This window comes from Penaeus japonicus, unplaced genomic scaffold (genome assembly GCF_977035675.1).
Source record: "Penaeus japonicus unplaced genomic scaffold, GWHDUDI00000001_assembly GWHDUDI00000042, whole genome shotgun sequence".
NCBI lineage: Eukaryota > Metazoa > Arthropoda > Malacostraca > Decapoda > Penaeidae > Penaeus > Penaeus japonicus.
In genome coordinates this window covers 20,837,362-20,864,861 of record NW_028234444.1, presented here as the reverse complement: position 1 = coordinate 20,864,861, position 27,500 = coordinate 20,837,362, and the positions used below count along the sequence as shown (strand labels likewise).

The 27,500-nt window shown below is 48.7% G+C and overlaps 1 protein-coding gene across 2 annotated transcripts in view; it reads right to left on the bottom strand.

Annotated features, from left to right (window-relative positions):
- LOC122259755 (NACHT domain- and WD repeat-containing protein 1) overlaps window positions 1-27,500 on the bottom strand; it is a 111,123-nt gene that overhangs the window by 24,098 nt on the left and 59,525 nt on the right. For both annotated transcript variants that reach the window (XM_086535192.1, XM_086535191.1), the window contains exons 4-17: window positions 23,901-24,110; window positions 22,263-22,430; window positions 19,528-19,754; window positions 18,796-18,930; window positions 16,892-17,062; window positions 12,248-12,415; window positions 8,384-8,511; window positions 6,733-6,861; window positions 6,342-6,447; window positions 3,899-4,135; window positions 3,363-3,500; window positions 2,822-2,938; window positions 1,927-2,056; window positions 267-460 (exon numbers count right to left, since the gene is read on the bottom strand). In XM_086535192.1, coding sequence (XP_086391318.1) covers window positions 267-460; window positions 1,927-2,056; window positions 2,822-2,938; window positions 3,363-3,500; window positions 3,899-4,135; window positions 6,342-6,447; window positions 6,733-6,861; window positions 8,384-8,511; window positions 12,248-12,415; window positions 16,892-17,062; window positions 18,796-18,930; window positions 19,528-19,754; window positions 22,263-22,430; window positions 23,901-24,110 — 2,258 coding nt within the window. The remainder of the gene's footprint in view (window positions 1-266; window positions 461-1,926; window positions 2,057-2,821; window positions 2,939-3,362; window positions 3,501-3,898; window positions 4,136-6,341; window positions 6,448-6,732; window positions 6,862-8,383; window positions 8,512-12,247; window positions 12,416-16,891; window positions 17,063-18,795; window positions 18,931-19,527; window positions 19,755-22,262; window positions 22,431-23,900; window positions 24,111-27,500) is intronic.

Below are 27,500 nucleotides of genomic sequence, written 5' to 3'. Positions count from 1 at the left end.
AGTGTTGACTTGAAAAGGGGACACGGTCAGGAGTCCTTTTAGTGACGTTAAAAGTCTAAAGAAATATTATGTTGTGTGATGAGAGACGGCTGTACATATGTAATTTGCATCCGCATAATTCTACGTAAACATATGAACTCACAACTTCTTATTTCTTCAAAGAATTTCAAAAGATTTTAGTCCACAAACCGATAAAAATACCCCCCCCCCCCTCTCAAAAAAAAAAAAAAAAAAAAAAAAAAAAAAAAACAAGGACGACGACCCACCTGGAAGTAATCAATGAGAGCCGTGCAACACATGTTGATCTGATCCGGCGTGCCCAAGTAGCGGGCATGGGCAGCATCGCGGAAGCTCTCATGGCGCCACGTGAAGAGGCAGATTCCGGCCACGATGGTCTTCATGAGGAACGGCTGGACCTGCTTCGAGATCTGGACCCACAGGAGCGACGGGCAGCGCCTCACTGCGGAGGGCACGGGGCACGGGGTTAGGGCAAGTTGCTCGGGGCGCGTTTGCGTTGCTTGGGGAGGGGAAGGGAGGAGGGGGGGAGGAGGGGGAGGAGAGAGATGGGGGGAGGGAGAGAGGGAGGGAGGGAGGGAGGGAGGGAGGGAGGGAAGGAGGGAAAGGGAGGGATGGGAATGGAGGGAGGAGGGGGAGGAGAGAGAGGGAAAGGGAGGGAAGGAGGGAGGGAGGAAGGGGGGGAGGGGGAAGAGAGAGAGGAGGGAGAGAGGGAGGGAGGAGAGAGAGAGGGAGAGAGGGAGGGAAGGAGGGGAGGGAGGGAGGGAGGAAGGGGAGGGGGAGGAGAGAGAGGGAGGGAGAGAAAGAGAGAGAGAGAGAGAGAGATAAAGGGAGAGGGAGAGAGAGGGGGGGGAAGAGAGGGAGAGAGAGGGAGGGAGAGAAAGAGAGAGAGAGAGAGAGAGAGAGAGAGAGAGAGAGAGAGAGAGATAAAGGGAGAGGGAGAGAGAGAGGGGGGAAGAGAGGGAGAGAGAGGGAGGGAGAGAAAGAGAGATAGAGAGAGACGGAAAGAGAGGGAAAGAGAAGGAGGGAGGGAGAGAGAGAGAGAGATAGAGACGGAAAGAGAGGGAAAGAGAAGGAGGGAGAGGGAGAGAGAGGGGGGGGGGGGAGAGAGAGAGAGAAAAGGGGGGAGAGATAGAGGGAGAGGGAGATGGAGAAGGAAAGGGAAAGGGAGAAAGAGCGGGAGAGGGAAAGGGAGAGGGATAAGGAGAGAGAGAGAGGGAGAGGGAAATAGCGAGAGAGAGAGAAAACAAGGGGGGGCAAGGGGGAAGAAGAGAATAAGAGTAAGAAAGTGTGATAGAGAGAGAGAGGTGATCATAAATATGACGAAACTAATACTGACCTTAAGTGCTTGCTGTTATAATGAAACAAGCAAGTCTCTATAAACTTGGGAAAAATCCGAAACTATAGATAATTATACCAAAAGATGACAAGTTAATGAAATGCTAAATCAATCAAAGTGCGCGAAAAGCAAACAAAGTCGATATCCAAAGAGCGTCAACAGGAAAACAAAAACAAAAGAACGTCAACAGAAAAAACAACGCAAAAACAAAAGAACATCGACAGAAAAAAGAGCAAAAACAAAAGAACATTAACAGAAAAAACAAAGCAAAAACAAAAGAACATCAACAGAAAAAAGAGCAAAAACAAAAGAACGTCAACAGAAAAAAACAAAACAAAAACAAAAGAACATCAACAGAAAAAACAAAACAAAAACAAAAGAACGTCAACAGAAAAAATAGCAAAAACAAAAGAACATATAAAAAAAACACCAACAGAAAAAAGAGGCTAAACAAAAGAACTTAAACAAAACAAAGAAAACAAAAACAAAAGAACATCAACAGAAAAAAGAGCAAAAACAAAAGACCATCAACAGAAAAAAGAGCATCGTCAGGTGACAAGAACAGGACCTACCAGGGGGTGTACAGTGCACGAAGATCTTCTCCAGCACTGCCTCGTCACAGGAGAGGATGTCAATCATTTCCGAGTCGGAGAGCCCGTGTTTGGCCGCCGTCAAGTAGCCCAGCGTGTGGGACACCTCCACCTGTCAGTCAAAAGGGTCAGAGGATGAGATTAGGAGGTCCTGCGGTCTGTGGTGGTGGTGGAGGACTGCTTATCCGGTGGTTTCTAATGTAGTTCTCTTGGGAATCCTTAGTTTATATATATATATATATATATATATATATATATATATATATATATACAAATTTTACCTCCCTGACTGGGACTCGAACCCGCGCCGTAAGATTGATAGGTACGGTGGTGAGACCGATCGGCTACTCGTATAGATAGATAGATAGATGTACATATATACGTATATATATATATATATATATATATATATATATATATATATATATATATATATATATATATATATATATATATATATATATATATATACACACACACATGTATGTACGTATTTCTGTATATAATCTGACTACTTATATATAGATTACTTTATTTCATATTGGTGCTTTTATAAAAATAAATCTAACATTCTTCTAAGAATCTTCAACATCCACTTTTACAACTGCCAACAATCCCTTTCAGAATTTCCAGCATCCCCTTATGAATCCCATCCACTTTTATGACCTTATTCCTTAAACAATTACCGACTCTTATAACCAACCCTTTTGAGAATTACCAACATTTCCTTTAATAATTACCAACATCCCTTCTTCCAACGACCAACAACCCCATCAATGATAGCCAACACCCCCTTTTCCAACGGTCTTTTTCAACAATTGCCAACATCACCCCCTCTTTCAACGACCAATATTTCCGAAGTGGCAACCCCTCCTACCTGGCCATAGGCGACCTCCAGCTCATCGAAGACCGCGTTGATCAGTCCCATGAGGTTCGGCTGGAGGGGAAGTTGTGTCTCGGCGCCGGTCCACTGGCACGCCATCCGACCCATGATCTGCGGGGAGAGGGCATGAGGCCTCGTGAGGCAGAGGCGCGTTACTGAAGGAGGAGGAGATGGGGGGAGAGGGGGGTGGAGGATGTGTGAGAGGGAGGGTGGGAGAGAAAAAAATAAGGGAGGATGATTGGGTTGGAGGGAAGATGGGAAAGAGGGAGGGAGGGTGGAAGTGTAGGGGGAAGGAGGGAAGACTAAGCGAGACAGACAGACACAAATAATACAAAAAAAAAGGGGAAGGAGGGAAGACTAAGCGAGACAGACAGACAAAAATAATACAAAAAAAGAAGAAACTAAAATAAAAGAGAAGAAAAGAAACAAGACAGACACGGAGAACTAAACCTCCTGACACTGTAGCCAATCACATACATCCACAATATCCCCGCCTCCCATCCCCGCGAAAGTCTACGGGATGTCCCCTCCCTACCTCGACGTAGAGCGGCAGCGGGCACTCCTGAAGGTACTTGCTCACTAACTCCCTCTGCTCCTTGTTGACGCTGCGGTGGTGCTGCTTCAGGATGCCCTCGAACTTGTTGTATCCTTCGTCAATCGTCAGCGGGGGGATCTGTAGAGCCAGAGGGGTGGGGGGAAGGGGGAGGAGGTGGGGGGAAGGGGGAGGGGGTGGGGGGGAAGAGATTGTGGGTTAGTGGCGCTGTTTTTGAAAATGGGACGGATTTTTTTTTTCTCCAGAAAATGGCTCATGTGATAGTATGTCAGTGATGAAGAGAATATTAAATGATGTGAAAAAAGACAAGATGTTTCAAGGAAAAGACACACACACATACATACATATATATACACACATACTTATATACACATATGCATACATACACACATAAATATATATACACATACATACATACTTACATAATACATACATATATCCATACACACAAACACACGCACGCACGCACACACACAGAAACTCCTCCTCCTCCTCGTCCTCCTCCTTTCCCGCCCCACCTTGAGGAAGCAAGCCCGGTCCTCGATGATGGTCTGCAGGAGCGACATCTGCGGCGAGTCGTCCCTGACGGTCATGATAAGCTTGACGTGTTCGGGGAGCTCGCTGGGCACCCACTCCAGCGACGTCGATCCGTAGCTCTTGACTTGGTCGATGCCGTCGATCATGATCACCAGCGGCCGGATCTTGCACGCCTTCGACCAGACGTGCTTCAGGAACGCTGACATGTGCCGCACGCTCTGTGGGGGAGAGACGGGAGGATGGGGGGATGGGGTAGGGAGGGTGAGGGGGATGGGGATGGGGACGAGGGTAGGGAGAGAGAGGGGAGGATGGGGACGAGGGGAGGGGGATGGGGGGGAGGGAGGACGGGGGGAAGGGGAGGGGTAGGGGGATGGGGGGAAGGGAGAGAGAGGGAGGATGGGGGGAAGGGGAGGGGGATGGGGATGGGTACAATATGAAGGGGTAGGGGGATGGGGATGGGGACGAGGGGAGGGGGAAGGGGGAGTGAGAGGAGGACGGGGGGATGGGGGAGAGAGAGGAGGATGGGGGGATGGGGGAGAGAGAGGAGGATGGGGGGAAGGGGATGGGGCAGGGGGATGGGGGGAAGGGGGAGAGAGAGGAGGACGGGGGGAAGGGAGAGAGAGAGGAGGGGGGGGAAGGGAGAGAGAGAGGGAGGAGGGGGAAGGGGGGAGAGAGAGGAGGACGGGGGAAGGGAGAGAGGAGAGACAGGGGAGGAAGGGGGAGGGGAGAGAGGAGGACGGGGGGGAAGGGGAGAGAGAGAGAGGGGGGGGGGGAAGGGAGAGAGAGAGAGGAGGAGGGCAGGGGGAAGGGGAGGAGAGAGAGGAGGACGGGGGAGGGGGGAGAGAGAGGAGGGGGGACGGGGGGAAGGGAGAGATCGAGGAGGCCAGGGGGAAGAGGGAGAGAGAGGAGGACGGGGGGAAGGGGAGAGAGAGAGAGAGAGAGGAGGGGGAAGGGGAGAAGGAGGAGAGGAGGGGGAAGGGGAGAGAGAGAGGAGGACAGGGGGGGAGGGAGGGAGAGAGAGGAGGACAGGGGGAAGGGGGAGAGAGAGGAGGACGGGGGGAAGGGAGAGAGAGAGGAGGACAGGGGGAAGGGGGAGAGAGAGGAGGACGGGGGGAAGGGGGAGAGAGAGGAGGGCGGGGGGAAGGGAGAGAGAGAGGAGGACAGGGGGAAGGGGGAGAGAGAGGAGGACGGGGGGAAGGGGGAGAGAGAGGAGGACGGGGGGAAGGGGGAGAGAGAGGAGGACGGGGGGATGGGGGAGAGAGAGGAGGACGGGGGGATGGGGGAGAGAGAGGAGGACGGGGGGATGGGGGAGAGAGAGGAGGACGGGGGAAGGGGGTAGATGATTAGCATTGTCAGTAGCGGTGGTCGTCGTGATTGTAGTAGTAGTAGTGGTTTTAGTGGTTGTGGTAGTGATAGTGATAGCGGTTGTAGTGGTAGTAGTGACAGTTATGGTAGTAGTAGGGGTAGTTGTAGAATTTGTAGAAGCAATAGAAGTAGTTGTAAACATAGTAAACATAATAGAAGTGGTTTATCATCATGGTCATCTAACCCAGTCATGTTCCCGCCATCAACCATCTCCAAAAACCCATTCCAGGAGCTTCGAGTTCTTCCTCTTTCCCTCTCTCTCTCTCTCCATCCCTTCCTCTCCCTCTCCATGCCTCTCTCCCTCTCTCTCCTCCCTTCCTCTCCTTCTCCATCCTTCTCTCCCTCTCTCCCTCTCTCTTCACCCCACTCTTTCTCTTCCTTAATCTTCTCCCTCTTCCTCTTCATCTCCCTCTCCCTCTCCCTCTCCCTCCCGTCCTCTCTCCTTACCTCTCTCTCTCAATCTTCCTTTCCGTCTCCCTCCCTCTTTTCTCTTTCTCTTCCTCTCTCTCCCTCTCTCCCCTTTCCTTTCCCTTTCTTTCCCCTCTCCATTCCTCTTTCCCTCTCTCTCTCCACCCCTTTTCATCTCTTCCCTTCCCTTCCCTTTCTCCCCCTCTCCTTCCCTCCCTTCCCTATCCCTTTCTCCCCGCCTCCCTCTCCCTCCCTCCCTCCCCCTCTCCTTCCCTCTCCTTCCCTCCCTCCCTTCCTCCCCTTCTCCTTTCCCTCTCCTTTCCCTCTCCTTCCCTCCCTCCCTTCCTCCCCCTCTCCTTCCCTCTCCTTCCCTCCCTCCCTTCCTCCCCTTCTCCTTTCCCTCTCCTTTCCCTCTCCTTCCCTCCCTCCCTTCCTCCCCCTCTCCTTCCCTCCCTTCCTATTCCTCTCTCCCTCTTCCTTTCCCTCTCCCTCCCTCCCTTCCTCTCCCTCTCCTTCCCTCCCTTCCCTATCCCTCTCTCCCCGCCTCCCTCTCCCTCCCTCCCTCCACCTCTCCTTTCTCTCCCTCCCTCTCCTTCCCTCCCTCTCCTTCTCTATCCTCTCCCTCCCTCCCTCCCTTCCTCTCCCTCTCACCTTGGCAGCCTCTGCAGGATGGTCCCCGAAGAGGGCGCAACACTGCTCCGCGATGGACCGAAGGACTTGCTCCGTCGTCGAGGACCCTGGAGTCAGACCCACGAACCTAGCGGGGCGAAGGAGGAGGCCACGGTTAGCGGGATCCTGCTATTGTTTAGCGCTGTTCTTGTTTTTGTTGTTATGTGGTTTTGAAGTATTAGTTTCGTTGTTGTTTTTATTGATTTATTACTGTTATTAGTGTTATCATCATCATCATCAGTATTATTGTTATAACTATCATTATTGTTGTCCTCCTCCTGTTGTTGCTGTTGCTCCTCCTTCCTCCTCCTCTTCTTCCTCCTGCTCCACCTTCACCTCCACCTCCACCTCCTCCTCCACCTCGCAGACTCACCTGACGACGAGGGGGACGTCGACCAGCCACTCGCAGCACCGCTCCATGGCCTTGGCAATGAGAGAGGACTTTCCGCATCCCACTTCGCCGTGCATTATGAGGGGGACACAGGAGTCGTTGCTGAGGTACCTGGGGGGGGGGGAACACTTGGTTATTTTGTTTCTCTCTTTCTCTCGCTCTCGTTCTCTCTTTCTCTCCATGTCTCGCTCCTGTTCTTGTTCTATCTCTCGCTCTGGCTCTTTCGCTCTCGCTCTTGTTCTATCTCTCGCTCTGGCTCTTTCACTTTATCTATCGCTCTTGCTCTTTCGCTCTATCTCTCGCTCTTGCTCTTTCACTTTTTCTATCGCTCTTGCTCTTTCGCTCTATCTCTCGCTCTTGCTCTTTCACTTTATCTCTCGCTCTTGTTCTTGCTCTTTCGCTCTATTTCTCGCACTCTCCTCATCTTTACCATCTCCCTCTCTAACTCCTATTTATCGGATTTCTCCCTCACCTTCCCAGCTCTCTTTCTTTCATTAATCTATATCTATTAATCTGTTATTTTTTCTCCCTTTCAGCTTGTCTGTTTTTAATCACGAGGAAAATGGATTTTTAATCTCGATTTTTTTTTTTTTTTTTTTTTTTTTTTTTTTTTTTTTTGAGAAAAAGAGATGATGCCGACAGCGTTATCACCTTCTAATCGTAAACTCTGATCAATTGTTTTAAACTGTTAACATTTTACGTAACCAAAAGGTAAAGTAAGTCTGAAAAATGCAATGGAATTCGTGGTTCCTTTGGTTTGTTACTGAGCAAAGCTTACTGTCTCTCCCTCTTTCCCTCCCTCCTACATCTCCTTGCCTCATTTTCCTCTTCCTTTCCCTTTCTGAGGCTTGCAACCATGTAATCATGTCGCTGCATAGTTACAGGTAATATCCTTTAAGTATTGGATATATGCACTACCATACAAAGAGACATAATATAATATTCCCTTCTATACGCTGGAATATTTGCCAGGCTGTCACCCACAGTCAGCGCTCCAATCAGCTTCTGGCATTCCCGACGCAGCTGACCTCTGACCTGGGAGGACAGAGCACCCGGGACACCACGGCACACCTTTCATCCCTTTCCCTCTCTCTTTCATACCCTTCTTTTATCAATTTCTCCCTTCCTTCCCCATCTCCTTTTCTTTTCTTTCTTTCTTTTTTCTTTTCCCACATATCTCTCTCTTCCTCTTTCCCCGTTATCCCCCATTCACTCCCTCCCCCTTTCCCTCTCTTCGTCTCCCTCTTTCCCTTACCCTCATCCTTTCTCACTCTCCCTTCTCCCTCTCTCTTTTCTCACCCTCTTCCCTATCTCCTTCTCTCTCTCTCCCTTCCCAAAGTCCTCTCTTCCCAATCCCCTCTCCCTCTCTCCCCAACTCCCTCCATCGCTCTCTCTATCTCCTCGACTCCCCTCACTCCCTTCTCTAATACTCCACTCCCTTCCCTCTCCCTCCTTATCTCCCACTCTCCCTCTCTCTACTCCCTTCTTTCCCCCTCCACTCCCTTCCCTCTCCCTCCTTCTCTCCCTCCCTCCACTCCCTTCCCTCTCCCTCCTTATATCCACCCTATCCCCTCTCTCATCCTTCGCCCCTCCCTTCCATATCCCCCTCTCCCTCTCTCACCCTTCGCCTCACCTCCTAATCTTGGTCAGGAGTTCCTGGCGGCCCTGGAAGTTCTTGTACCGGAACTGACACATGAGCGACTGCTGCATCAGCTCGTGGAACAGACGCTTCTCGATGCCGAGGTAAGACTTCAGTTCCTCCTGAAAGAAAAGAAAACGGGAAGAGAACGATCAAGAAAACGGGGAAAAAGAAAACGGGAAAAGAACGCTTAAATAAAGGTTTCTTTAGTATTATCAAAAAAAGGAAAGAGAAAGAAATAGGAAGGAAAAGAACGATCAAATAAAGGTTTCTTTAGTATTATCCAAAAAAAAGAAAAAAGAGATGAGGGAAATAAATGGGTGAGTTCTGTTTTAATAGATGGTGTTTTTTCTGTCTTAGTTCTTTGATTTGATTCGTTTTTCGGTTGTTTTGACTCTTGGACCAAACGGGACGTTGTGTATATTAAGGAGAAGTGAATACGAAACGCCATTTAGAAAGAAATACATCATTATCTCTTCTGATTTTCACCCTATTATCATCTTTATCATTTCATCTTATTATCATCTTAATCATTTCATCTATTCATCTATCATTATCATCATCAGTTCGCTTTCAAATTCTCAAAATTGACAAAGAATAGAATCCCCATCTTGAACACAACAGACCGAAATAAATCCACCGGAGTGAAATATTCTAATGAAAGAATCCCCATCTTGAAAGCAACACACCGAAGTAAGTCTACCGGAGAGAAAGAAATGCTTAGCCTAACCTAACCTAACCTAACCAAACCTAACCTAACCAAACCAAACCTAACATAACCTAACCTAACCAAACCAAACCTAACCAAACCTAACATAACCTAACCTAACCTAACCAAACCTAACATAACCTAACCTAACCAAACCAAACCTAACATAACCTAACCTAACCAAACCAAACCTAACCAAACCTAACCTAACCCAACCTAACCTAACCTAACCTAACCAAACCAAACCTAACCAAACCTAACATAACCTAACCTAACCAAACCTAACCTAACCTAACCTAACCAAACCTAACCTAACCTAACCTAACCTAACCCAACCTAACCAAAACCTAACCTAACCTAACCAAACCTAACCTAACCAAACCTAACCTAACCTAACAAAACCTAACCTAACCTAACCTAACCTAACCTAACCTAACCTAACCTAACAAACCTAACCTAACAAAACCTAACCTAACCTAACTAAACCTAACTAACCTAACCTAAACCAACCTAACCTAACCTAACCTAACCTAACCTAACCTAACCTAACCTAACCTAACCTAACCTAACCTAACCTAACCTAACCTAACCTAACCTAACCTAACCTAACCTAACCTAACCAAACCAAACCTAACCTAACCTAACCTAACCTAACCCAACCTAACCAAACCTAACCTAACCTAACCTAACCTAACCAAACCTAACCTAACCTAACCTAACCTAACCCAACCTAACCAAACCTAACCTAACCTACCTAACCAAACCTAACCTAACCTAGCCTAACCAACCCTAACCCAACCTAACCAAACCTAACCTAACCTAACCTAACCTACCTAACCAAACCTAACCTAACCTAACCTAACCTACCTAACCAAACCTACCCTAACCTACCAACCTAACTAACCTAACCTAACCTAACCTGACCTAACCTTACCAACCTAACCAACCTAACCTAACCTAACCTAACCTAACCTAACCAAACCTAACCTAACCTAACCTAAACCTAACCTAACCAACCCTAACCTAACCTAACCAAACCTAACCTAACCTAAACCTAACCTAACCCCAACCTAACCTAACCTAACCTAACCTAACTAACCAACTAACTAACTAACCTAACCTAACCTAACCACCTAACCTAACCTACCCTAACCTAACTAACCTACCTAACCTAACCAATAACCAAACCTAAACCAACCTAACCTAACCTACCCAACCCAACCTAACCCAACCCACCCAAACTAACCAACCTAACCTAACCTAACAAAACCTAACTACCTAACCTAACCAAACTAACCTAACCTAATTTAAGCTACCTAACCTAACCTAACCTAATAACAACTAACCAAACAAAACCTAACCTAACCTAAGAAAGCCTAACCTACTCTAACCTAGCCAAACCTAACTAAGCAACCTACCAACCTAACCTAACACTAAACCAACCAAACCTAACCCAACCAAACCAACTAACCAACCTAACACCAAACCTAACCTAACCACCTAACCTAACCTAACTACCTAACCTACCTAACCAAACCCACCAACCCTAAACCACACCACCACCACCTAACAAACTAACCCAAACCAACCTAAACACCTAACCACACCTACCAACCAACCCAACCTAACCAAACCAACCTAACCTAACCAACTAACCAACCACCACCTAACCTAACCTAACCAACCACCTAACCAAACCCCCTAACCTAAACCTAACCAAACCAAACCTAACCTAACCTAAACCCCCCTACCCTACCCTAACCAAACCTAACCAAACCTAACCTAACCTAACCAACTAACCTAACTAACCTAACCTAACCAAACCTAACCAAACCCTAACTTAACCTAACAAACCTAGCCTAACCAAACCTAACCTAACCAACTAAACCTACCTAAACCTAACCTAACCTAACCTAACTAACACAAACCTAACCTAAACCTAACAAAACCTAACCTAACTAACCTAACCTAACACCAACCTAACCTAACCTAAACTAACCTAACCTAACCAAACCTACCAACCTAACCTAACCTAACCTAACCCAACTAACCCTAAACCTAACCTAACCCTAACCTAACCAAACCTACCCTAACCTAACCTAACCAAACCCAACCAAACCAAACCTAACCTAACCTAACCAACCAACTAACCTAACCACAACCTAACCTCCCACCTAACCTAACCTAACCTACCAAACCTAACCTAACCAAAAAACCTAAACCTAACCTAACCTAACACAATCTAACCTAACCTAGCCTACGTAACCAAACCTAACCTAACCCACCCTAACCTAACTACCAACCTAACCAACTAACCTAACCTAACCTAACCTAACACCCACCAACCAACTAACCTAACCTAACCTAACCAAACCTAAACCTAACCAACCAACCTAACCAACCTACCAACAACCTAACCTAACCAAACCTAACCTAACCAAACCTAACCTAACCTAACCTAACCTAACCTAACCTAACAAAACCTAACCTAACCTAACCTAACCTAACCTAACCTAACCTAACCTAACCTAACCTAACCAAACCAAACCTAACCTAACCAAACCTAACCTAACTTAACCTAACCTAACCAAACCAAACCTAACCAAACCTAACCTAACCTAACCTAACCAAACCTAACCAAACCTAACCTAACCTAACCTAACCTAACCAAACCAAACCTAACCTAACTTAACCTAACCTAACCTAACCTAACCAAACCTAACCAAACCTAACCCAACCTAACCTAACCAAACCAAACCTAACTAAACCTAACCTAACCTAACCTAACCTAACCTAACCTAACCTAACCTAACCTAACCTAATTTAACCTAACCTAACCTAACCTAACCTAACCTAATTTAACCTAACCTAACCTAACCTAACCTAACCTAATTTAACCTAACCAAACCTAACCTAACCTAACCTAACAAAACCTAACCTAACCTAACCTAACCAAACCTAATTTAAGCTAACCTAACCTAACCTAACCAAACCAAACCTAACCTAACCAAACCTAACCTAACTTAACCTAACCTAACCAAACCAAACCAAACCAAACCAAACCTAACCTAACCTAACCTAACCTAACCTAACCCAAACGGGAGAGGAGGACAGCACCGCCCCCGAGCGAAGAGCACCGTCATCCTTACCTTGGTCTCGTCCTCCTCAATGACTCCGTCAATGATGGAGATGAGCAGGGGCGAGATCTGTGCGCACAGGTCCTCCACGTACTGCGCATGCTCGGGCACTTCGGGGTTCATGCCGGAGTTGTGCCACTTCACACGGAATTTCAGCATCCGGATTTCGTCCAGCCTCTCCTGCGATTACAGGAGGAGGAAGGGGGGTATGGGGTGAGTGAGGGGGGAAGAACATGAAGACGGGGGTGGGGTGGGGGTGAGTGAGGGGGGAAGAACATGAAGACGGGGGTGGGGTGGGGTGGGGGGTGAGTGAGGGGGGAAGAACATGAAGACGGGGGTGGGGTTGGGTGGGGGGTGAGTGAGGGGGGAAGAACATGAAGATGGGGGTGGGGGTGGGGTGGGGGGTGAGTGAGGGGGGAAGAACATGAAGATGGGGGTGGGGGTGGGGTGGGGGGTGAGGGAGGGGGGAAGAACATGAAGACGGGGGTGGGGTTGGGTGGGGGGTGAGTGAGGGGGGAAGAACATGAAGACGGGGATGGGGTGGGTTGGGGGGTGAGGGAGGGGGGAAGAACATGAAGACGGGGGAGGGGCGGGGTGGGGGGTGCGAGAGGGGGGAAGAACATGAAGACGGGGGTGGGTGGGGTGGGGTGGGTGGGGGTGAGGGGGGAAGAACATAAAGACGGGGATGGGGTGGGTTGGGGGGTGAGGGAGGGGGGAAGAACATGAAGACGGGGGTGGGGTTGGGTGGGGGGTGAGTGAGGGGGGAAGAACATGAAGACGGGGGTGGGGTGGGGGGGGAGTGAGGGGGGAAGAACATGAAGACGGGGGTGGGGTTGGGTGGGGTGGGGGGTGATTGAGGGGGGAAGAACATGAAGACGTGGGTGGGGTGGGGTGGGGTGGGGGGTGAGTGAGGGGGGAAGAACATGAAGATGGGGGTGGGGTGGGGGGGGAGGGGGGGAAGAACATGAAGACGGGGGTGGGGTGTGGGGGGGGGTGGGGGGTGAGTGAGGGGGGAAGAACATGAAGACGGGGGTGGGGTGGGGTGGGGGGTGAGTGAGGGGGGAAGAACATGAAGACGGGGGTGGGGTGGGTTGGGGGGTGAGGGAGGGGGGAAGAACATGAAGACGGGGGTGGGGTTGGGTGGGGGGTGAGTGAGGGGGGAAGAACATGAAGACGGGGGTGGGGTGGGGTGGGGGGTGAGTGAGGGGGGAAGAACATGAAGACGGGGGTGGGGTGGGGTGGGGGGTGAGTGAGGGGGGAAGAACATAAAGACGGGGATGGGGTGGGTTGGGGGGTGAGTGAGGGGGGAAGAACATGAAGACGGGGGTGGGGTGGGGGGGAGGGAGGGGGGAAGAACATGAAGACGGGGGTGGGGTGGGGTGGGGGGTGAGTGAGGGGGGAAGAACATAAAGACGGGGATGGGGTGGGTTGGGGGGTGAGGGAGGGGGGAAGAACATGAAGACGGGGGTGGGGTTGGGTGGGGGGTGAGTGAGGGGGGAAGAACATAAAGACGGGGGTGGGGGGGGGGGGGGGGTGGGGGAGGGGGGAAGAACATGAAGACGGGGGTGGGGTTGGGTGGGGGGTGAGTGAGGGGGGAAGAACATGAAGACGGGGGTGGGGTGGGGGTGAGTGAGGGGGGAAGAACATGAAGACGGGGGTGGGGTGGGGGGTGAGTGAGGGGGGAAGAACATGAAGACGGGGGTGGGGTGGGGTGGGGGGTGAGTGAGGGGGGAAGAACATGAAGACGGGGGTGGGGTGGGGTGGGGGGTGAGTGAGGGGGGAAGAACATGAAGATGGGGGTGGGGGTGGGGTGGGGGGTGAGTGAGGGGGGAAGAACATGAAGATGGGGGTGGGGGTGGGGTGGGGGGTGAGTGAGGGGGGAAGAACATGAAGATGGGGGTGGGGGTGGGGTGGGGGGTGAGTGAGGGGGGAAGAACATGAAGACGGGGGTGGGGTGGGGTGGGGGGTGAGTGAGGGGGGAAGAACATAAAGACGGGGATGGGGTGGGGTGGGGGGTGAGGGAGGGGGGAAGAACATGAAGCCAGGGGTGGGGGGGTATATTCCATCAATATCAAATTCAAATTCTCTAATGATGAAAAAGAATCACATAAACATTTTAATTTCCTAAGTCTCCTCACATTCAGTTCCTTCTGTAGGATATCCAGTTTTTTTTTATTCTTTCATTCTCATTCACACTTCTTCTCACTCTCCCTCTAACTCTCATTCACTCATTTTTACTAACGAACCCTTACTCTCACTCTCACTCTAACTCATCCTCACTATAGAGCCCTTACTCTCGCTCTCATTCTTACTCTTACTCTCACTCTAACTTTCTCTAACTTATCGTCAAACAGAACCCTCACTCTCACTCTCACTCCCACTCTCACTCTCACTCTCGCTCTAACTCACTCTCTCTCAAACTCAAACTCTCTTCATAAAAAAATAAAAATATATATCAATAAAAATATATTTCCTAAATACTCACCTTCAGCTCACTTAACAGGACATCTAACCTCTATGTGCTCTTTTTTTACTCTCATTCACTTTCATTCTCACTCTCACTCTCTCTCCGTCTAAACATCACCTTCAGCTCACTCTGCAGGATGTCCAGCCTTTTCTTGCTCCTTCGTCACTCTCACTCACTCTCACTCACTCTCACTCTCACTCTTACTCTTACTCTCACTCTCACTCTCACTCTCACTCCCTCTCAAACTCACCTTCAGCTCACTCTGCAGAATGTCCAGCCTCTTCTTGCTCCTTCTTCACTCTCACTCACTCTCACTCACTCTCACTCACTCTCACTCTCACTCTTACTCTTACTCTCACTCTCACTCTCACTCTCCCTCTCACTCTCACTCTCACTCCCTCTCAAACTCACCTTCAGCTCACTCTGCAGAATGTCCAGCCTCTTCTTGCTCCTTCTTCACTCTCATTCACTCTCACTCACTCTCACTCTCACTCTTACTCTCACTCTCACTCTCACTCTCACTCTCACTCACTCTCACTCACTCTCACTCTCACTCTCACTCTCACTCTCACTCTCACTCTCACTCTCCCTCCCTCTAAACCTCACCTTCAGCTCACTCTGCAGAATGTCCAGCCTCTTCTTGCTCCTTCTTCACTCTCATTCACTCTCACTCACTCTCACTCTTACTCTCACTCTCACTCTCACTCTCACTCCCTCTCAAACTCACCTTCAGCTCACTCTGCAGAATGTCCAGCCTCTTCTTGCTCCTTCGTCACTCTCATTCACTCTCACTCACTCTCACTCTTACTCTCACTCTCACTCTCACTCTCACTCCCTCTCAAACTCACCTTCAGCTCACTCTGCAGAATGTCCAGCCTCTTCTTGCTCCTTCGTCACTCTCATTCACTCTCACATTCACTCTCACTCTCACTCTCTCTCACTCCCTCTAAACCTCACCTTCAGCTCACTCTGCAGAATGTCCAGCCTCTTCTTGCTCCTTCTGCACTCTCACTCACTCTCACTCTCTCTCACTCTCACTCTCACTCTCACTCTCACTCACTCTCACTCTCACTCACTCTCACTCTCACTCTCACTCTCCCTCCCTCTAAACCTCACCTTCAGCTCACTCTGCAGAATGTCCAGCCTCTTCTTGCTCCTTCTTCACTCTCATTCACTCTCAATCACTCTCACTCTCACTCTTACTCTCACTCTCACTCTCACTCTCACTCTCACTCTCACTCACTCTCACTCTCACTCACTCTCACTCTCCCTCTCACTCTCACTCTCCCTCCGTCTAAACCTCACCTTCAGCTCACTCTGCAGGATGTCCAGCCTCTTCTTGCTCCTTCGTCACTCACACTCTCACTCACTCTCACTCACTCTCACTCTCACTCTCACTCTCACTCTCACTCTCCCTCCCTCTAAACCTCACCTTCAGCTCACTCTGCAGAATGTCCAGCCTCTTCTTGCTCCTTCTTCACTCTCTCTCACTCTCACTCTCACTCACACTCTCACTCACTCTCACTCACTCTCACTCTCACTCTCACTCTCCCTCTCACTCTCCCTCCCTCTAAACCTCACCTTCAGCTCACTCTGCAGGATGTCCAGCCTCTTCTTGCTCCTTCTTCACTCTCACTCACTCTCACTCTCACTCTCACTCTCACTCTCACTCTCCCTCCCTCTAAACCTCACCTTCAGCTCACTCTGCAGGATGTCCAGCCTCTTCTTGCTCCTTCTTCACTCTCACTCTCACTCACTCTCACTCTCACTCTCACTCTCCCTCCCTCTAAACCTCACCTTCAGCTCACTCTGCAGAATGTCCAGCCTCTTCTTGCTCCTTCTTCACTCTCACTCACTCTCACTCTCACTCTCACTCTCACTCTCACTCTCACTCTCACTCTCCCTCTCCCTCTCACTCTCACTCTCCCTCTCCCTCTCACTCTCACTCTCCCTCTCACTCTCCCTCTCACTCTCCCTCCCTCTAAACCTCACCTTCAGCTCACTCTGCAGGATGTCCAGCCTCTTCTTGCTCCTTCTTCACTCTCACTCACTCTCACTCTCACTCTCACTCTCACTCTCACTCTCACTCTCACTCTCACTCTCACTCTCACTCTCACTCACACTCTCACTCACTCTCACTCACTCTCCCTCTCACTCTCCCTCTCACTCTCACTCCCTCTAAACCTCACCTTCAGCTCACTCTGCAGGATGTCCAGCCTCTTCTTGCTCTCTGGCTCGACGGCCACGTAGACCTTTCCTTGCGCCGGGATGTTGTGCGAAGGAAAGTGCGTGAACTTCCGGCAGATCCACAGACAGTGCTTGGCGCTCTCCTGGTTCATGAACACGCTCTGCTTGATCTCCTGTCGGGGGTTTGCGGTCGGGTTAGAACTGCGGTCGGGGTCATGCTGTTTTGGGGCTGGTATTTGGGTTGGTATTGCTCTATTTGGGCTGGTATTGCTGTATTTGGGTTGGTATTGCTGTATTTGGGTTAGGGTGGTGTTTGGGTTTGTATTGCTCTATTTGGGCTGGTATTGCTTATTTGGGTTGGTATTGCTGTATTTGGGCTGGTATATGGGTTGGTATTGCTGTATTTGGGTTTGTATTGCTCTATTTGGGCTGGAATTGCTTATTTGGGTTGGTATTGCTGTATTTGGGCTGGTATTCGGGTTGGTATTGCTGTATTTGGGCTGGTATTCGGGTTGGTATTGCTGTATTTGGGCTGGTATTCGGGTTGGTATTGCTGTATTTGGGCTGGTATTCGGGTTGGTATTGCTGTATTTGGGCTGGTATTCGGGTTGGTATTGCTGTATTTGGGTTGGTATTGCTGTATTTGGGTTGGCATTTGGGTTGGTATTGTATTCGGGTTATGCTCTATTTGGGCTGGTATTGTAGTTGGTATTGCTCTATTGGGGTTGGTATTGTATATGCGTTTATTCTCTACTTGGGTTGTTGGTATTGCTGTATTTGAGTTGGTATTGCTACATTAGTTTAGTGTTGTGTTATATTTAAGTTATAACTTTATTCAGGTTATTATTATTATTTTTTTATTTAATCATGTCAATTCTGCCTTATAGCTATTTAATCATAAAATTTGTTTTATTATCATGTTTTTATTATCATCATTTCCTTATTGAAGCAAAGATACACTAGATAGGTAATATCCATCACAAGTAATGTTCATCACAAATTTATCTAGGCCTATAATCACCACAAACTCGTGTTATCAAATAATTATCATCACCAACCTGTCAACCTGCTATCAGTCATCACTAACTTCCCAATTGCAACTTCACATCATTTTTTTCTTTCTTTTTTATCATAACCCAATTCTTTTTTTTCCTTCTTATCCAATTATCTTTTCCAATCATAACACAATCCTTATTTCCTCCTTATCCTCCGCCTCCCTGTCCTCTCATTACCTCTAATCATAACCCAATCTTTATCTTCTTATATTTTTCCAACCATGACCTAATCCTTATCTCCTCTTATCATTTATAATCATCCTCTAATCATCCCCAATCCTTATCTCTTCCTACTCATTATCCTCTTATCATTTCTAATCCTCCCCCAATCTGTATCTCTTCCTTCTCATCATTCTCTTATCATTTCTAACCACAACCCAATCTATATCTCGTCCTAATCGTTTCTAATCATCCCCCAATCCTTATCTTTTCCTACTCATTATCCTCTTATAATTTATAATCCTCCTCCAATCGTTATCTTATCCTTCTCCTTATTCTCTTATCATTTTTACCCGCAACCCAATCCTTATCTCGTCCCCGTCATATCTTACCTCAGCCCAATCCTTATCTCGTCCTTATCCAATCTACTCGCAACCCAATCCTTATCTCCTCGTCCCCCTCACCCGCTCCTTATCTCCTCCTCCTCCTCATATCTCCCCACAACCCAATCCTTATCTCCTGCCCGCAACCCACTCCTTATCTCCTCCTCCTCCTCCTCCTCCTTATCTCCTACCCACAACCCAATCCTTATCTCCTCATCCCCCCTCCCCCCTCACCCTCAGCCCCCCCTCACCCCCTCCCCCCTCCCCCCTCACCCCCCCTCACCCCCTCACCCCCCCTCACCCCCTCACCTGCTCCATCACCGTCGAGAGGTACTTTTCCTTCTGCTCCTGATTGAAGACCATCCTCATCAGGGTCATCATCTTCTTGACCTCGTTATTCCAGTCCTGCACGGCTTCCTGGTGGAGGCTGGCGCTGTTGCTGTCCTGCTCGGGTGTAGGATGTAGGGTTTGTCTTTAGTTTCCTTACGAGGATGGCTTTTCGTTGGTGTTACTATTGCTGTTTATCACTTATTGGGGTCATTATTAGTGCACGATGATGGGTTAAAAAAAAAATGGTATTTTTGTATTGGATTTCATTTTGGGTGAAAATGTATACGTTCTAGATTATTCTATGATGATTATGATGATTATTATTGCCATTATTATTAACATTATTAGTATCAGAGAAAGAGAGAGAGAGAGAGAGAGAGAGAGAGAGAGAGAGAGAGAGCGAAAGTGAGACCGAGAGCAAGAGAGAGTGAGAGCGAGAGAGAGAGAAAGAGAGAGGGAGAGAGGGAGGGAGAGAGAGAGAGAGAGAGAGAGCAAAAGAGAGAGAGAGAGCGAGAGAGAGAGAGAGAAAGAGAGGGGGAGAGAGAGAGAAATCCCTCTGCCAAAGGAAACAAATTACCTAAACTAGAACCCCCCTCCCCCCACCCACCCCCACCCCCCCACCCCCGCCCACTTCGGCACCAAGACACATGAACCTCAAAGAGCACCTCGGAACCTCCCCCCGAACCACTCCCTCCCTGACACAAATTTCACCTTGATGTTGGGGATGTAGGTGCTGATGGGTTGCAGCTTGTAACAGGGCGGCTGCGCGTTCTCGTCCCAGTGGTACCACTTCCAGAAGAGCTCCCGGTCCGTGTCGTGTTCCATCGCCGAGATCGCCTGGTCGAAGTCGGGGCCCTCGATGACCCGCGGCAGGAGGGCGTTGCCGAAGGTCTCGTTCAGGAACACCACCGTCACGATGTGGGAGTCTCTGGCCTGGGCTGGAAGAGGGAGAGGGAGGTTAGGGGAACAGTCTGTGGGGGGGGGGGGCTGTTGGGGGTCTCTGGCAGGGGTTGGAAGAGGGAGAGGGAGGTTAGGGGACCAGTCTGTGGGGGGAGGGGGGGCACTGTTTTGGGGCGGTCTCTGGCAGGGGATGGAAGAGGCGAGGAGAGAGGCGGGAGGTTAGGGGAACAGTCTGTGGGGGGGGGGGGGCTGTTGGGGGTCTCTGGCCTGGGCTGGAAGAGGGAGAGGGAGGTTAGGGGAACAGTCTGTGGGGGGGGGGGGCTGTTGGGGGTTTCTGGTCTGGGCTGGAAGGGGGAGAGGGAGGTTAGGGGACCAGTCTGTGGGGGGGGGGGCGGTTGGGGGTTTCTGGTCTGGGCTGGAAGAGGGGGGGGGGGGTTAGGGGAAGGGGGGCTCTGTAGGGGGGAGGGTCGTAGAGGAGAACAGGGGAACAATTCTGTGGGGGGGGGGGGGGCCTGTTGGGGGGCTCTGTGCCTGGGCTTGAAAATGAGGGAGAGCGGGAGGTTAGGGGAACAGTCTGTGGGGGGGGGGGCTGTTGGGGGATCTCTCTCTGGCCTTGGGGCTGGAAGAAGGGAGAGGGAGGTTAGAGGGAACAGTTCTGTGGGGGGGGGGGGGCTGTTGGGGGTCTCTCTGCAGGGGGATGCTGGAAGAGGGAGAGGGTGGTTAGAGGGGAACCAGTCTGGGGGGGGGGGGGGGCTGTTGGGGGTCTCTCGGCACAGAGGCGTTGAAGAGGGAGAGGGAGGTTAGGGGAACAGTCTGTGGTGGGGGGGGGGGGGCTGTTGGGGGTCTCTGGTCTGGGGCGGGAAGGGGGGGGGGGGGGGGAAGGGTAGGGGACCAGTCTGTGTGTGTGTGTGGGGGGGGGGGCTGTTAGGGAGTGTTGGGAGTCTCTGGCAGAAGGGCAGGGAGAGGGAGAGGAAGGTTAGGGGACCAGTCTGTGTGTGTGTGTGGGGGGGGGGGTGTTGGGAGTCTCTGGCAGGGGCTGGGAGAGGGAGAGGGGGCTTAGGGGACCAGTCTGTGGTGGGGGGGGGGGGGGGGTGTTGGGAGTCTCTTGGCAGGGGCTGGGAGAGGAAGACGGGGATTAGGGACCAGTTCTGTGGGGGGGGCGGGGGCTGTTGGGGGGGGTGATTGGGGGTCTCTGGTCTGGGCTGGGGAGAGGAGACGGGAATTTAGGGGAACAGTCCTGTGTGGGGGGTGGGTGGGGGCTGTTGGGGGTCTCTGGTCTGGGCTGGGAGAGGGAGACGTGGCTTAGGGGAACAGTCTGTGGGGGGGCTGTGGGGGGTCTCTGGTCTGGGGCTGGAAGAGGGAGAGGGAGGTTAGGGGACCAGTCTGTGGTGGGGGGGGGGGGGGTGGGGGTCTCTGGCAGGGGCTGGGAGAGGAAGACGGGGATTAGGGGAACAGTCTGTGGGGGGGGGGGGCTGTTGGGGGTCTCTGGCAGGGGCTGGGAGAGGGAGAGGGGGCTTAGGGGACCAGTCTGTGGGGGGGGGCTGTTGGGAGTCTCTGGCAGGGACTGGGAGAGGGAGAGGGGGCTTAGGGGAACAGGTCCTTGTGGGGGGGCGTGGGGGGTGCTGTTGTGGAGAAGTTCAACGAAAGTATACGAGGTGATAGGAGAGTTAGTCAAATTAGAACGAGAGACAAGAAGAGAACAAAAAATATGAAGAAGAAGAAAGACGTTGGAATAAGTCTCTGGTCTGGGCTGGAAGAGGGAGACGGGGCTTAGGAGACCAGTCTGTGGTGGATACTTTTCGGGAGTCTTTCTATCTCTCAATTCAACCTGGGCTGGAAGAGGAAGAGGAATATTCCAGGGCGGGGATATTGTTGCATCTCTTGCGTGAGTCCCTTGCATGGATTGCAAGGAAGGGAATTCAAGGGTCGGTTTGGATCTGTTGTGGGAGTCCAGACTGATACAGAGAGAAGGTGTTCGAGGTTTGGGTTCCGTTGGTTCTGTTGTGGACAGATGGCTTGGTCGGGAAAAGGTATTCCTTTATTATTGAGAATCCTGTTTCCAAATTATATAACAAGTTGAAAATAATTGATTAGGGACTGGAAACCCGACACCAAATAACAATCACTCACACATACACTCACTCACACGCACACACACACACATAAACACACACACACACACACACACACACACACACACATCCCCCCCCACACACACATACCCACACACACACACACATACCTCCCCCCACACATACACACATACATACTCCCCACCCCCACACACACACATACATACTCCCCCCCCCCTCCACACACACATACCCCCCCCCACACACATCCCCCTCCACACACATACCCCCACTCCTCCACCCACACACACACACATACATACCCCCCCCACACACACATACATACTCCACCCCCCACACACACACATACCCCCCCCCACACACATACCCCCCCCCCACACACATACCCCCCCCTCCACACACACATACCCCCCCACCCCCACCCCCACACACACACTGACAGCGAATACCCACTGGTGAGCTGCCCGAGACAGAGTTCCTTGAAGGAGTGGTCGTTGAGGTGCTCGTCCGGGATGCCCCAGTGCAGGTCCACGATGTTCAGTTCGTATCCCTTCTCCATGCAGTAGAGGCGGAGCTTCGGGTACACGTGTTCCATCAACGCGGACCTCTCCATGATGGTGTCTGAGGGAGGAGGGAGATATGAGGAATGAGGATGAGGTGTGAGGCATGAGGTGGAGGAGGAAGAGGAGGGATAAATGAGGAGGAGGAGGAGGAGGAAGAAGAGGAGGGATAAATGAGGAGGAGGAGGAGGTGGAGTGATACAGGGGGGGGAGGAGGAGGAGGAGGAAGAGGAGTGATAAATGAGGAGTGATAAATGAGGAGGAGGAAGAGTGAGAAATGAGGAGGAGGAAGAGGAGTGATAAATGAGGAGGAGATGGAAGAGGAGTGATAAATGAGGAGGAGGAGGAGGAGGAGGGATAAATGAGGAGGAGGAAGAGGAGGGATAAAGGAGGAGGAGGAGGTGGAGGAAGAGGAGTGATAAATGAGGAGGAAGAGGAGGGATGAATGAGGAGGAGGAGGAGGAGGAGGAGGAGTGATAATTGAGGAGGAGGAGGAGGAAGAAGAGGAGGGATAAAGGAGGAGGAAGAGGAGGGATAAAGGAGGAGGAAGAGGAGGAATAGATATGAAGATGAGGAGTGAGAAAAGAGGAGAAGGAGGAGGAGAATTGAGGAGGGGGTATGGTGAGAAAGTAAGAGGACGAGGAACAAGGGTAAGAAACAAGAAAGAGGAGAAAATGAGAAATGAGGAGGAGTAGGATGAAACATGAGTAGAGAGAGGGGAAAGAAGATGAAGAAAAAGTAAGAAAGAAGAAGGGAAAACGAAGAGAGAAGGAAAGTGAGTGAATGAGTGAGTAAAGAAAACGTGGATCGTCCCAGAATGAGGAAGGCGGAGGGCTTGGAAGTATGAGAAGGATGTTAATTAAGTGTGTGAGGATGAGGATGACGTCAAAATGTAAGAATGAGAATTTCATTGTGTTCAGGAAATTTCATTTGAATATATTTTTAAAAAATGTTATTAGGAAAAACGTTTTATTGCATTATATTCTCTTTCTATATATAATAAATATGAAATCTATAGTAAAGAACGTTGAATATTTTTCTAGGCAGAATATCTTTATAAGAAAATTCACAACTCACGTAAATAACGATAATGATAATGACACTAATAATAACAAAAGTAGTAGTAGAAAGAGAGGTATGCGAACGAAAACGGCAAGAATAAAAACAGATGATGCTGACGAAGAGGAGAAAGAGGAGGAAAGGGAAGAGGAGGAGGAGGAGGAAAAGGAAGAAGAGAGGAGGACGAGGAGGAGGAGGAGGAGGAGGAGGAGGAAAAGGAAGAGGAGAGGAGGACGAGGAGGAGAGAGAGGAGGAAAAGGTAGAGGAGAGGAGGACGAGGACGAGGACGAGGAGAGGAGGACGAGGACGAGGAAGAGTAGGACGAGAAGGAGGACGAGGACGAGGACGAGGAGAGGAGGACGAGGACGAGGAAGAGTAGGACGAGAAGGAGGACGAGGACGAGGACGAGGAAAAGGAAGAGGAAAAGGACAGACGTCAGCAGCGCCCCTGGCGAGGCGAGCGCGAGCCCCACCTTTGAGGTCGGCGCACGTGTAGATGCAGATCTTCCTGGGCTTAAGAATGGGCTTGACGAAGACCACGTTGCCCATGACCAGGTTCCTGATGACGTCCGAGAGCTTGTTGAGGTCCGGCAGGTGGCCCAGGTGGGGGATCACGCCCTTGGTCTTCCTGGGAGTCTCCTTGGCGTCCGCGGGCGTGGCCGAACTCTCCAGCTGGGACAGGCCTGCGGGAGGAAGCAGGCGGAGGGCCCGGTTGACACATATGCTCGGGGGTTCGACGTCGAAGGGAGTGAAATGAGCTGTCTGATAAGAGAACATAATCAGATATCTTTTTTGTAGAAATGCGTATAGAATGATGTAGATTTTGAAGGGAAATGTTATCATGAGGTGTTATTTTGTTTGTTTGTTTGTTTGTTGTTTTTGCTCTTGTCGGTACGTCGATGAGAAATTTAGCAGCCCGATTGATCTGAAGATGAAAGAGATAACCGTGAAAAAAAGATCAATTGAAAAAAAATGTGTAAATAAATCGAGAAAGGTGAAGTGTCAGTAACATCTAGGCATCAGCTGCCACAAGTTGACCCTGTCCTGCGTCACTGAGAGGACCTGCCGTGACTTAAACAACAACGGATTTAAGATTTCCTCGCCTCAACTGAAAATATAGTTGTTGTTTTTTTCAACAGCAGTTTACAACCAAATCCTTTGTATATAAAAACCTTCCTATATGTCTCTAGGTGTCCTTCGTTATATCCTCTGACACACTCCCCACATTCCCTTCCCTTAGAACACACGAGGACACGACTACGGTGCAAGTGCGTCTACAGAAGGGCGGCAGACTTGCGCCCAGACACTCTCTCCCACGCGGCCCCGCCCCTTTTGGTGCATAAAAAAAGAAAGAGGAGGAGGAGGAGGGGAGGGAAGAGGAGGAGGAGGGGGGAGCAATGTATAAAACCTTCACAAAACTTAAACAAAATTTAAAAAGAAATATTAAGAGGCAGGAGGAGGAAGAAGGAGAGGAGGAGGAGGAGGGGAAGGAAGAGGAGAGGAGGAAGAGGAAGAGGAGGAGGAGGGGAAGGAAGAGGAGAGGAGGAAGAGGAGGAGGAGGAGGGGAAGGAAGAGCAGAGGAGGAAGAGGAAGAGGAGGAGGGGAAGGAAGAGGAGAGGAGGAAGAGGAAGAGGAGGAGGGGAAGGAAAAGGAGGAGGAGGGGAAGGAAGAGGAGAGGAGGAAGAGGAAAGAATGAGAGGGGGAAGACAAAAGGGACAAGGAGAGGAGGGGAAGGAGAGGAGAGGAGAGAGGAGAGAGGAGGGGAAAGGAGGAGCAGAGGGGAAGGAAGAGGAGTAGGAGAGGAGGAAGAGGAAAAACGCAGGGAAGAAGGAAGGGATGGAAGGAAGAGGACGAGGAAGAAGAAGAGGAGGAGGGGAAGGAAAAGGAGGAGGAGGGGAAGGAAGAGCAGAGGAGGAAGAAGAGGAGGAGGGGAAGGAAGAGGAGGAGGAGGGGAAGGAAGAGGAGAGAAGGAAGAGGAGGAGGAAAATATTTGGTATTTGGTATTTAACAATAATAATAATAATAATAATAAATATAATAATAAATATTCTCTCCGCCCTGCCTTGTGTCTTGTGCGGTCTAGCTAGCCTTCTGTCTTCTAAGAACGCCTATTTTATCATATATTTAGATCCTCAAACACGATCCAAGTATCTTTTTTTTCTTTTAATCTGTGCTGTTCTAAGTAATCTATAAATGGGCCCCTTTTATGCCCTTTTATTAGTAATCTATAAATGGGCCCCTTTTATGCCCTATTTATAAATGGGCCCCTTTTATGCCCTTTTATTTATTTATTTATTTATTTTTATTATTTTTTATTATTATCATTTATTTGTTATTTGTTATTTGTGTTATTTGTGGCACATCGGAGAGCATGAGTTCGACAGCCGAGTCGGATGTCCCAATGGAAAGGTGTCTTCAAGGGGGAGGAAATGGATGAAGTATTTTTGTGTTCACAAACGCTGCTATTTAGATGATGATGATGATAGGAATGATGGTAATAATGATGATAGTAATAATGATAATAATAATAGTAACAATAATAATAATCATGATGATGATAGTAATAGTGATAATAATAATTAGAATCATAATCATGATAATAATAAAAATAATAACAATAATGATAATCATGATAATAACAATAATAGTGATAATAATAATAATAATAATCATAATAATAACAGTAATTACAATCATAATCATTATCATGATAATAATAATAATAACAATAATAAAGAACATCCCAACAATACAAAAAGAAATAAAAAAAAAAAAAGGAAAGACACAGCATATGCCGTGCAGTGCAGGCCAAAGTGCACAAGGCGTATTTAGGCAGATCAGCATTGGACGAGGCACTCCCCTACAAGGCGTCGACCGGTGGAACTGCGGTGGGAGAAAAGCAGGTTTGTTGAGAAGGAAAATGATGGAGTAGGCCGCCTGCCGCCACCGGTAACCTGGCAGGTCGGCGGGTCCTTTCGTCCCTCTGAACTCTGCGTGGAGAAATATATACGAAGATATAGTTAGTGTGGAGGGAAGCGTGTTCGCCCTCCGCCCCGCCCTTGCTTGTCTCGATGGGGCGTTGGAGGGGGTGTGAGGGCGTGAGGGCGTATGTATGTATGTATGTGTGTACGTCTCTCGTTCCTTTGGCTTCTGTGGGCGGTGTGGGTGGTGCTTTTCCGCGGGCGGGGTCATTGTCAGTGTCGGTTTAGGGTTATGGTTGTTATCATTGTTATTGTCATTATTTTTATTATTGTTATCAGTATTATTATTTTTATTGTTATTAACAATATTATTGTTATCATTACCATTATTATTATCATTATTATTATTATTATTATTATTATTATTATTATTATTTTATTATTATTATCATTATTATTATTACCAATAACATTATCATTATTATTATTATCATTATTATCATTATTATTATTATTATTATTATCATTATTAATACCACTATTTTTATCATCATCATCACTATCATCATTACAACCATCATTTTTATCAATTACTCTGACCATCACTACCTTTATGACTATCGTAACATATCTATCATTATCACTACTACAATCACCACTAATATCATTATCATCATTATCAATGCAATAAATAATCCTTAATGATGCTAAGATACAACAGGGAACCATTAAACGGATCGGCTAACAGCTGATAATAATAATAATGATAATAATGATAATGATAATAATAATGATGATAATAATAATGATAATACTAATAATAATAATAATGATGATGATGATAATGATAATGATAATAATAATGACAATGATAATAATAATAATAATAATGATAATGATAATGATAATAATAATAATGATAATAATAATAATGATAATAATAATAATGATAAGGATAATAATAATAATAATAATAATGATAATAATAATAATAATAATAATAATAATAATAATTCTAATTATAATTATAATAATAATGATAATAATAATAATAATAACAATAATAAAAATAATGACCATTAAACAGATCAGCCTTTTTTTTCCTTCTGCTACACCGGGTCCCAGGATACGAGGAGGGTGAAAATAATGATA